General features: G+C 46.6%; 1 protein-coding gene across 2 annotated transcripts in view; it reads left to right on the top strand.

Annotated features, from left to right (window-relative positions):
• Positions 1–12,096, top strand: part of fer1l6 (fer-1 like family member 6) — a 46,963-nt gene that overhangs the window by 25,224 nt on the left and 9,643 nt on the right. Inside the window, exons 25-40 of one of the 2 annotated variants that reach the window (XM_063213787.1) lie at positions 1–61; positions 672–867; positions 1,662–1,792; positions 2,194–2,316; positions 2,453–2,498; positions 4,231–4,275; positions 4,794–4,885; positions 5,037–5,165; positions 5,798–5,923; positions 7,224–7,351; positions 7,731–7,901; positions 8,694–8,848; positions 10,052–10,194; positions 10,484–10,572; positions 10,991–11,089; positions 11,607–11,848. The exon at positions 1–61 is cut by the window's left edge and continues 38 nt beyond it. In XM_063213787.1, coding sequence (XP_063069857.1) covers positions 1–61; positions 672–867; positions 1,662–1,792; positions 2,194–2,316; positions 2,453–2,498; positions 4,231–4,275; positions 4,794–4,885; positions 5,037–5,165; positions 5,798–5,923; positions 7,224–7,351; positions 7,731–7,901; positions 8,694–8,848; positions 10,052–10,194; positions 10,484–10,572; positions 10,991–11,089; positions 11,607–11,848 — 1,976 coding nt within the window. The remainder of the gene's footprint in view (positions 62–671; positions 868–1,661; positions 1,793–2,193; positions 2,317–2,452; positions 2,499–4,230; positions 4,276–4,793; positions 4,886–5,036; positions 5,166–5,797; positions 5,924–7,223; positions 7,352–7,730; positions 7,902–8,693; positions 8,849–10,051; positions 10,195–10,483; positions 10,573–10,990; positions 11,090–11,606; positions 11,849–12,096) is intronic. The other variant, XM_063213788.1, reaches the window with a different exon arrangement.

The following is a 12,096-nucleotide window of genomic DNA, read 5'->3' as shown; positions in this document are numbered from 1 at the left end:
TGTCATTAGGAGCTACAAGAGCAACCCCAACTTCACTGTACTGGTGGACGCATTTGACGTGGTGAGTTAGTAGCTAACACACACACACACACACACACACACTCACTCACTCACTCACTCACTCACTCACTCACTCACTCACTCACTCACTCACTCACTCACTCACTCACACACACACACACACACACACACACACACACACACACACACACACACACACACACACACACACACACACACACACACACACACACACACACACACACACACACACGTACACACGTCTGTCCTTCATTCATCCCTTCTACCTCTTCATCCTTGGCCTCATTTCTCTACCCCCTTACACTCATGTGTTTGTATTTATTTATTTGTTTGTTTGTTAACACATTTTCAACATTCCACTTAACCATTGTCTTTTTTTTATCCAAAATCGACTTACAGTAATTTACAGGGTATTGGTTACAGTCCATGGATCAATGTGAGGTTAGGTGCCTTGCTCAAGGGCACTTCAGCCATGGTTAGAGGATGGTGGGCGGGTAAGGGTGGGATTCGAACCTGCAACCCTCCGACCTTGAGACCACCTCCCTAACCATTAGGCCACAACTGCACAAACGAGGGTAACCCCTTCCACACTCACCATTCCGTTTGTCTCTTTGTGTGGGTTTGCTCAGGAGCTGCCTGAGGACGAGCACCTGCACCCTCCTCTGAGCCTGACGGTGGTGGACTGGCGCGCGTTTGGACGCAGCACGCTAGTGGGCAGCCATGTCATCAACAACCTGGGCCTCTTCAAACACCAACCGCCACCACCTGCCCCAGTCATACCTACAACACCACCCATAAGACAACCCGACCTACACACCATACAGGGTAGGCCTTATACATTGTGGCATCATACGGGGTAGTTTAGGGCTGATTAGGGTAGTGGGCTGGGCAGCCATGTCTTCTACAACTTGGGCCTCTTTAAGCACCAACCTCCCCCACCTGCTCCAGTCATACTATAGTACAGCACCACCCACCAGGCAGCACGATCCAGGGTAGGCCTGGTTAGTATACAAGGTAGGACTGGTCAGGGTTGGGTATTATTCATGGAAAAGCTGGCCTGGGTACAGGGTAAGGTTTGGTAGGGTTGTTTGGGGGTAGAGGGTATGGTGATATGCCATGTCAGTAACCACCTGGGCCTCTTTCAAACACCGACTGCTACCAACTGCCCCAGTCATGCCTACAACACCACCAATCAGGAAGCACAATCCACACACCATACAGGGTAGTACTGGGTACTATACTGGATTAGGGATGGATATTATAAAAGCATTAACATGACCCCCACACCTTACAGGGTAGGTCGGGGCAGGGTGATGGGCTAGTGATGAACCAGTAACACTAAAGTGCTGAACATTTAACATTGAACATTTAACACATAGGGAAAAATAGAAAGACATAATAATAATGATCATAATAATGCACAAAAAATTGTAGTGAGGTAGTGCAGGGAGGTGAAAAGCCACATAGTGCTGCTCAACAGGGTAATATAGTTCTTCTCCAGGGGGGGCAGCAGCAACAGCAAGCAGCATTGATGTATTGTATGTTGCAGGGCCCAGATAGTTTTTGGTAGTGGAACTCTGAGGTATATTGTGTCTGTTTTTCCTAATGGGGCCCTGCAGTTCTGCCTCTAGCTATCCAAGATGGCCACCAGGGGGAGGGGCCAGCTGAGGAGATCTACATCAACATAGAATATGACGCCGCACCCATCATACCCACACACACACCTGAGAAGACATCTAAAGACAGGAGGGTAGGAACACACACACACACACACACACACACACACACACACACACACACACACACACACACACACACACACACACACACACACACACACACACACACACACACACACACACACACGCCATGGTGACATAGCTACATGCTAGGCCACTAGTGATTCTAGCCATACCACCTCTACTGAAGGTTGCCTTTAAAAAAGGCCACACAAAGTTGAAAAAAAATGACAAATATTAATATCAATATTTGTTATATATTAAGAGTTGGTCCCAAATGTACAGTAAGTAGAAATGAATGTGTAGTCAAGTATATAAAACGTGTGTGTGTGTGTGTGTGTGTGTGTGTGTGTGTGTGTGTGTGTGTGTGTGTGTGTGTGTGTGTGTGTGTGTGTGTGTGTGTGTTCTCCAGGAGAGTAGGAAACAGACGCGGCGCTCCACTAAGAGGAAGAAGAGAACCATAGCAGACGAGTCGGCCGAGTGTGTCATCGACTGGTGGTCCAAATACTATGCATCCCTCGACAAGATCAAACTGGTCAGGGGTGTGTGTGTGTGTGTGTGTGTGTGTGTGTGTGTGTGTGTGTTTGACTGTGTCGTAATGGTGTAGTGTAGTGTAATGCAGTTGTGTAATGTATTATAATGTAATGTAATGTAGTCTTTCTCTCTCTCAGGCACGAGTGAATAAGGGCCACCCGTTTCCAGAACTGTATGACAACAGTGAGTACAAACATGTGCTTGCATTAGTACCGCGATTATACTTTATTTCAGTACATTAGGCTCAAACTATACTACTTTACCATGAGTGCATACCCTTAAAGCTTATAACCAGGGCTCGAGTTGTAGGGGGATGAGGGGGGATGTCATCCCCCCTACCATGAAAATGGTCTAAAATCATCCACCTCAATGAAATTGGTCAAAAATCATCCCCCTCTAAAAGAGGCCTCCCTTCTTCACATATTGTGTTCAAATTGCACTTTGAACAACTACATTTTCAACATTTTCTCGGGGGACAACCCCCCGAACCCCCAAAGCATATCAGGTCGACCACAGGTTTTTATAACAGTGCTATTGACTATAGTAATGACTATTCTCCTGATCAGGGCTTGACACTGGCACCAGCAAACCGGCCAAATGCTGGTAAAACTTGGCTGTGGCTGGTAATAATTTCAGTGTCACTAGCCAATTTGTCAGGTAGCTTAATGGTATGGCATATCAGAAAAGCATATATTCTGAACTTTGCCCCTTGTGTATCAATTGTTAAGTCCAAGAAAAAACCCAGTTACTCAGTTTCTATTTGTTTGTTTTATTTCCATGTAGAAACCCATGCACTCATGTTTTAGTTTTAAGCACCTCATCTTCTGAAGCTAGATGTACAGCTTCATGATTTAAAAAAACAAACAAATTTGTGGCTAGTAGAATAGCTGGATGGCTAGTGACTCGGGAAAAACACTAGCCACAGTGGCTGGCATGCAAAAAAGTTAATGTCAATCCCTGCTCCTGATGTCCTGCTACTGAATGTCCTTCCAAGCGACCAGCATTTAAACAATTGGTCAGCCCAGCTACTGTCTCTTTACATTTATCGTTATACTGTAGCGATGGTGTCTTGATCATACTACTGGTGTCCGCAATATCAAATGAGATGAAATAACGGGGTTGCTGTGCCAATGATTGGTAGTGCTTTGCTAGCTGAATGATTGAATGCTGTTGATTCACTGCAGTGCTATACCGTAATCTGTGGTCATTGTACTATATGCACTTGTGCTATGTTGATTGACTTGTGCTTTGCTGCAATCACAATGAAAGAATGAGTAATTACAGGGTCAGCATATTTCCATTCAACTCTCTTAAAGTCAACTCTCGTAAAGACTGCAAATAGTGTGCAGTTTAGCAGTTTTCCAAGTGCCAAAATCAGCTGATGTTGCTGGGTAACAGTCACTCTGTCCGTTGGCATTGGCAGCTCATCAGTTATAACACACGTGTGAACGTTAAGATGGCGAAGTGGTTATAACACCTTTACCATAAACAAATAATTTGGCATGGGCAGTTGAAATGTCGCCTGTGTTCCATGCTCTGCCCCTACTATCCTCTCATCCACCTTTTCACTGTCATGTCAACTAGAGCTGCAAAAAGGCTACAATACTACTTGCTGCTGCAAGTACTTGGTGATTCGGAATTGAATGGAAAGCCGGGTATGCATGCTAGTGTGTGTGTGGGCACAAACCCCCCTGTCCTGTGTGTGCCATGCATTCATGCCACGGGTACAAACCACCATGTCCTGTGTGTGCTATGCATTCATGCCACGGGTACAAACCCCCCTGTCCTGTGTGTGCTATGCATTCATGCCACGGGTACAAACCGCCATGTCCTGTGTGCTGTGTATACGTGCGCCTCAGTGCATTAATGCCAGCGTGTGGGTACAAACTGCTGTCCTGTGTGCTGTGTGTTGCAGTGTTGCCCATGCAGGGGTTGATCTCAGAAGGAGTAGACACCCTGGGTAAGCAGATGATCCACAAGGGGTTGCTGAGGTGTTGTGGGGTGGTGGTGTACTGTGTAGGGCTTGTGGAGTGATGAATCAGAGGTTGTGCAAAGGTGTGGGACAGTTGCTAGCACAGTAAAAAAATGGGGTGTGTTGATCCTCTCAGGGGTCTCCGCGGGGCTTTCACAGGGGTCGCCAACACATGGGCTGTCTGCTGGCTGCAGGTGGTGAAGTCACTGTTATGGGCTACAAAGGCCTCAATTCCCATCCTAATCAATAAATAATCTCTACTATATTCCACTACAATTCTACTGCTATTTTCACTATTCTCAACTGCTATGTTTCATTAAGGTGTGGATGTGGTGATGTCCTTTGGGATGGTGAAGGGAAGAGTATTGTGGAGGAATCACATCTATGACATTAATGGGAGTGTGTGTGTGTGTGTGTGTGTGTGTGTGTGTGTGTGTGTGTGTGTGTGTGTGTGTGTGTGTGTGTGTGTGTGTGTGTGTGTGTGTGTGTGTGTGTGTGTGTGTCAGTGACAGGATTTAAACGTCAGATGACAATCACCCAGAGATCCAGCATGGCCAAAGGAGTTATGGAGCAGCAACCCAAACTAGCCACACTGAAGGTACGCACGTATGCACACACACACACACACACACACATACACACATACACACACACACACGCACGCACACACAATGTGCAATGTCTGTGTGCTGCACTTGTGTAATACCTGTGTGTGTTTGTGTGTGTGCGCGTGGGCATTGCGTGGTCAGATCTATGAGAAGGAGTTGGAGGATGAGTTTGGCCATTTCGAGGACTGGGTGAAGACACTGGAGCTGTACCGCGGCAAAGCCAACGAGGAGGACGGGGCCAGCGACGACCGGCTGGTGGGCAAGTTCAAGGTGATTTTAAAAAGACACAGGTGATCCGCACGCTGAAGAGCTCCCACTTAGAGGAAGTCAGTAGGGATGCACCGATACCATTATTACCATATGGTACCGTATGGTATCATTATACTCGTACTCGTACTCGTACTCGTACTCGTACTCGTCAAACACTTGCCGATACCAGCTACGAGTACTACCATTACTCAAAACAATGCAAAATATCGTCATGTTCTTTGGACTTGAAAGCAGCATGGAAAAAAGTGCCACCTCATACATTTAATAACATTTGAATCTACATGGAAATGGACAATAAAAATATCACAGGTGGGAAAAAGGCCATGCATTTATTTTCATTGTATTTTGGTGGTAAAAGGTATCGGTATCGGTACTCTGTATCGGCAAGTACACACATTAATGTACTCGTACTTGTTTCGGTTTTCAAAAAAGTGGTATCGGTGCATCCCTAGAAGCCAGTGATGACCGTTTGTGTGTGTGTCTGATTGTGTGTCTGATTGTGTGTGTGTGTGTGTGTGTGTGTGTGTGTGTTTGTGTGTGTGTGTGTGTGTGTGTGTGTGTGTGTGTGTGTGTGTGTGTGTGTGTGTGTGTGTGTGTGTGTGTGTGTGTGTGTGTGTGTGTGTGTGTCCCAGGGTGGCTTCTGCTTGTACAAGCTACCAGATGATGATGACGGGGAGTGGGAGGGTCCCCTGAAGATCAACCAGGGCCTGCCCCCCAACACACAAACCAAAGTCCTCATACGCGTCTACATCGTCTCGGTGAGTGCACCACGGCCCAAAATCAAACTTAAAGGTGCAGAATGTTGGATGGTGGCCGGAGTAGGTATTGCAACTATACTGCCCATTGTAAATGTGCTGCCAAATTTCATCTTTTCATGAAAATGTAGTAATCAATAAACTAATATTGACTAGTATGACCAAATTGCAGTAAGTTTTGCAGCTAAAAATGGCTATTTCTGGAAATTCAAAATGGCGGACATGGAGAACATTCACCTTTTCATACATGATGAAAAGTATGAAAAGTGCAATTTTGCCAGTCATAATGAATACTTTGGTGGTGCTTCACAAAGGTATTTGTGAATGGGCAGCATGAATTCTGGAGATCAACTACTAAAAATATTTTCATGAATTATCATGGTCTGACCATCAGGCCATCTGGGGTTGTCTGCCTTGTCAAAATCTACTTTGAGGTGGTTGTTGCCGCAAATTGCCCATGGGGAGGACCAACTTTGCTTGGGTCATTTCCCAATCCAACCCCATCTCTCTCTTCAACACATTGCCTGTCGTCTCTTCACTGTCCTGTCAAATGAAGGCTTGGTTACTTATTTCCCTACAGTCCTGTTTCAGGTGGCCTTTTTCTCTATGTCTGTTTATTCTGGCGCCTGGTCTGTATTAACCCATTTTAGACTGATGCTGCGTATACGTTGTTTGACCTTTCGTGCCTGGAGTGACATACTGCACGCTGCATTCAGCTTTTGTGCAGGTCCCCTAGGCTACAATGGGTTAACACCTGTGTGCTATGTGTCAGTCCACTTACCTGCACGAGGTCTGTATTATCACCTGTGTGCTATGTGTCAGGCCAATAACCTGTACCAGGTCTGTATTAATTAGAGATGTACAGGATCCAAGATCCGATTCCGGATCCGACAGGATAATAGGGTTTTTCAGACTATCGGGATCCGGAAGGATCTTAAGCAGTGGATCCGGTATCCGGCAGTTACCTAAAAATCAGGATCTGGGGCATCTCTACTTTTTACTTAGCCTAGGCTTTTCAGGCAGTCTTTCACAACCCCAATCGCTGCATGGAGTGAAAGCCCTTTGGAAGCGGCCGTTGAAGGCAGTGTGGCAGTAAGCCAATGAGTCTTAAAAATGGTTTGTGCCAACGTAATAAAAAGGGCCCACGTGTGCGAGTTGGCTATGTGTTTCAACCCTTTCGTAGGATCCGGTGTCCGGTTCCGGATCCGGCAGGATCTTAAGCAGTGGATCCGGTATCCGGCAGGATCCTAAAAATCAGGATCCGGTGCATCTCTAGTATTAACACCTGTGTGCTATGTGTCAGGCCACTAATCTGCACCCCGCGGACCCTGATGGGAAGTCGGACCCCTACATCGTGCTGAAGCTGGGCAAGACCGAGATCAAGGACCGCGACAACTACATCCCCAAGCAGCTCAACCCTGTCTTCGGCAGGTATGTGTGTGTTTGTGTTTGTGTGTGTGCACATACGTATGTGTGAAAAAAGAATAACATTTCGATGGTTAGACCATCTTCATCCATGATTCTGTGTACCTGACTCTGGACTCTAATGAAGATCGACCTATATGTTGTGCACTTGATTAGGAGCTTTTACAATTATTTAAGCTCAAGGTTTGTTTTTAGGTTGGCTTCAGTTCATTTTCAGTGTAGTTTATTAGGGATCATAATTAAAACGTAAATGTTGCTAGCTCAGGCTAATTTACATTGATTTGGCTCAGGCTAATTTATGTCTTCAGTCCCTGCTTGCTTGGGTGGTGGTACGTTCCTTCTAATGGTATGGAATTTGAACCTGTAACATTTTGATTCCAATCAGGTCGTTTGAGTTCCAGGCGTCGTTCCCTAAGGAGTCTCTTCTGAAGGTTCTGATCTACGATTACGACCTGATCGGGGGTGATGACCTCATCGGGGAGACATACATCGATCTGGAGAATCGCTTCTACAGCCGCCACCGAGCCACCTGCGGTCTGCCCATCGAGTACTCACCGTCAGTATTATTATATTATATTATATTATATACCCACTGAGTAATCTCCTTGAGTATATTATACTAATACTGTATATAAGCACCGAGAACTCAGTGGGAGCATGCATAGTACATGTATATTATATTATATTATATTATATTATATTATATTATATTATATTATATTGTAGCCACCTGTGGCCTGCCCACCGCATACTCACCGTCAGTATGCGTACTATATTGTATTATACTAACACCTGCACACTGAGCATTCCGTGATATATTATATTATATTATATTATATTATATTATATTATATTATATGATATTGTATTATATTATATTATATATAATACTGTATATGCCCACCAAATAGGGCCTACTCACTTCTCGTATGGACCCAAATTATGGACCCAAATTACGTTACATCAGCTATGTTTACAGTCACCCACTACTGTGGTTGTTTACAGCACCTGTTGTTGTTTGCAGTGAGGGCTAGCTTGTGGAGGGACTGTGTGCAGCCTACTTACAGTAGCTGTGTAAGCTGTGTAAGGAGCAGTGGCTACCGTTGTTATTTACAGGAGAACTACTGTGGTTGTTGTAGTAGTTAGCACCGTCTGTTGTTGTTGTTTATTACAGCCAGGGCTACAATGCGTGGAGAACTGTGTGCAGCCCACCGAGCTGCTGTGTACGATGTTGTTTACATGGACTGCTGTGGTTGTTTACAGCACCTGTGGTTGTTTACAGCACCTGTGGTTGTTTACAGCACCTGTTGTTGTTCACAGCACCTGTTGTTGTTGTTTTGGTTTCCAGCGAGGGCTACAATGCGTGGAGGGACTGTGTTCAGCCCACAGATCTGCTGTGTAAACTGTGTAAGGAGCAGAGGGTGCCAGGGCCGACCTTCCAGCCCGGACGCATCACCGTCGGGGGCAGGGCCTTCACTGGGAAGACCACCTTTATGGACGAAGGTAAAGCATTATTTACATTATATTACACTTTATATGATGTAAACATGATGAGGGTAAGGTATGAACCATCACCTTGGGGAGCAGAGCCCTCACCTGCAGGACCATCTTTATGGAGGAGGGTAAAGCATTTGTAAAGGAAGGATGTCTTGCGCTTCAGCCCATGGTGACGTTTCGACGCACCTGCGTCTTCTTCAGAGTCAAAAAAATGTTTGACGTTTCGACGTACCTGCATCTTCTTCAGAGTCAGTCACTTTGTGCACCAAAAAATAAAAAACCTTGAATAGTATGTTGTGTGCTCCGGTCATCCCTGGGTCTAGTCACTGAGAAGTAGCCCAGTCTTTCTTCATTCGAGGGTAAAGCATTATTTACATTACCTTACATAACACATTAGAGTACATTGGATATGATATAACATTATGCGAACACGGCAGAGGTAGGCTTGGACACATAATTGTGGGGGGCATAGCCTTCAATTGGAAGACCACCTTTATGGAAGAAGTTAACACATTATTCACATCACATTACATTATACATTACACTGCATACAGACGCTTTTATCCAAAGTGACTTACTGTTAATTTTGACGCATAACTGGGTGGGACAGAACCTTCACCGGGAAAACCACCTTGATGGACGGGGGTAACACCTGAGAAACATATTAAGACATTACATTACATGACATGGCATGACATGACATTATGTAAACACAACAAGGGTGGGCTATGACTCATTACCCTGGGTCATGTCTCACCTGTCCTTACCTGTGTATAGATGGCATGCCGCATGAACACCTGGATTACTCTCCTGTCCTCTCTCCTCATCTGTAGATCACATATTTGAATCATAGAAGCACCTGACTCTCCTCTCCACTCCTCTCCTCTCCTCTCCTCTCCTCCGCCCCTCTCCTCACCTCTCGTCTCCTCTCCTCTCCAGCTCTCTCCTCTCCTCTCCTCTCCTCTCCTTTCCTACCCTCTCCTCCTCTCCTCCTTTCCTCTCTTCTCCTCTTCCCCCCTCTCCTCACCTCTCCTCACCTCTCCTCACCTCACCTCTCCTCTTTTCCTCTCCTCACCTCTCCTCACCTCTCCTCACCTCTCCTCCTTTCCTCTCCTCTCCTCACCTCTCCTCTCCTCTCCTCTCCTTTCCTTTCCTCTCCTCTCTCCACTAGACCGCATGTTTGAGTCGTATGTCTCCTCTCTCCATTAGATCGCATGTTTGAGTCCTATGAACACCTGGCCCTCAAGGTGCTCCACAGGTGGCCAGAGGTGGCAGGAGACAGCTGCAGGCTGGTGCCCGAACACGTGGAGACACGCACCCTATACCACAAGGACCGACCCGGCATCGAACAGGTGTGTGTGTGTGTGTGTGCGCGTGTGAGTGTGTGCGTGCGTGCGTGCGTGTGTGTGTGAGTGTGTGTTTTCCTTTTCCAGACTAGCCTTCAAACCTTCAACCATGTGTTTTGTGAGCATGCCTTTTGTGTGCATGGCAACTTCAGGAGGGAAAACTGAACATCCAAGTGCTTTGATTCTATTAAAACGGTGTGTGTGTGTGTGTGTGCGTGCCTGCCTGCCTGCCTGCCTGCCTGCGTACGTGCCTGCCTGCCTGCCTGCCTGCATGCGTGCGTGCGTGTTTCCACAGGGTCAGCTGCAGATGTGGGTGGATATGTTCCCCATGGACATGCCTCTCCCTGGACCTCCCGTAGACATCTCCCCCCGCAAGCCCAAAGGGTCAGACACACACACACACACACACACACACACACACACACACACACACACACACACACACACACACACACACACACACACACACACACACACTCAGTATTGCACCTGTGTTCAGTGCTGAATTACAGTTTTCCTCCTATAGTGTGTTAATGTGATACCTGCATTAATATATATATTACGATGTGGTAATATTTACCTACAGTATGTTACTGTGCTTTGCTACTGTACTGTTGTTGATGTGTTACCTGCTGTGCTAATGTTTTCATGTTCGAAAGCATAGTTGTTAGCCAGTTAGCAACTTGCCAATGGGAAATTGTGTTGCAAACAATAAAGTAGCTAACATGTTTAGCAACTATGGTTTCGAGAAATGCACCCCTGGTTCATGTGTCTCTGTGTTCTCATGTCACCTGTGCTGCAGGTATGAGTTGAGGATCATCATCTGGAACACGGAGGACGTGATCCTAGAGGACAGCAACATCCTGACGGGACAGATGTCCAGCGACATATACGTCAAGGGGTAGGAGGATGGGAAGATGTGGGGCGGAAATTACATCTACGTCATGCTCCTATTCTCCTTATCACATCTCCTCTCCTCTCCTCTCCTCTTCTCCTCTCCTCTCCTCTCCTCTCCTCTCCTCTCCTCTCCTCTCCTCTCCTCTTCCTCCTCTCCTGTTCTACTCCTCTTTTCCTCAGTTGGCTAAGCCATTATGGAGCTCTCTAACACTCCCCACTCCTCTCTTCTCTCCTCCTCCTCCTCCTCCTCCTCCTCCTCCTCCACTCTCCTCCTCAGTTGGCTAAAAGGTCTGGAGGATGACAACCAGGAGACGGATGTGCACTACAGCTCTAATGCTCCTTTCTCCACCTCTCCTCCTCCTCCTCCTCTTCCTCCTTCTCAGCTGGCTTAAGGGTATGGAACCAGGAGAGACGGATGTCCACGACAGTGCTCTAATGCTCCTTTCTCCTCCTCTCCTCTCCTCTCCTCTCCTTCTCCTCCTCCTCCTCCTCCTCCTCCTCCTCCTCCTCCTCCTCCTCAGTTGGCTAAAAGGTCTGGAGGATGACAACCAGGAGACGGATGTGCACTACAGCTCCCTGACGGGCGAGGGCAACTTCAACTGGCGCTTCGTCTTCCCCTTCAGCTACATGCCGGCGGAGAAGCTGCTGGTGGTCCGCAAGCGCGAGAGCATCCTGGCCCTCGACAAGACGGAGACCAAGCTGCCCACTGTGCTCGTCATGCAGGTCTGGGACTTCGACCGACTTTCTGCCGATGACTTCCTGGGTACGTCTTGTAATTGTTCAGTAAAAAAAAAGCCGCACTTCCGGATGAAATTCTTGTAGTTTTAATCTTACTGGGTTAGCATGGCAGACAGACAGACGTTTCGGCCTAAGCCTTCTTCAGCGTCTTTCGTATTGTAATTACCATACATAAACACAAGGTATGTAATATATGTGTATATACTGCATATAAACAATATAGGACATGTGAAATACCCATATGAAATATGATAAGACTGAGACCAAGCTACT

Source organism: Engraulis encrasicolus, chromosome 13, assembly GCF_034702125.1.
Source record: "Engraulis encrasicolus isolate BLACKSEA-1 chromosome 13, IST_EnEncr_1.0, whole genome shotgun sequence".
NCBI classification, from domain to species: domain Eukaryota; kingdom Metazoa; phylum Chordata; class Actinopteri; order Clupeiformes; family Engraulidae; genus Engraulis; species Engraulis encrasicolus.
Note: the sequence above shows the minus strand (reverse complement) of the source record. Positions and strands in the feature narration are given on the sequence as shown.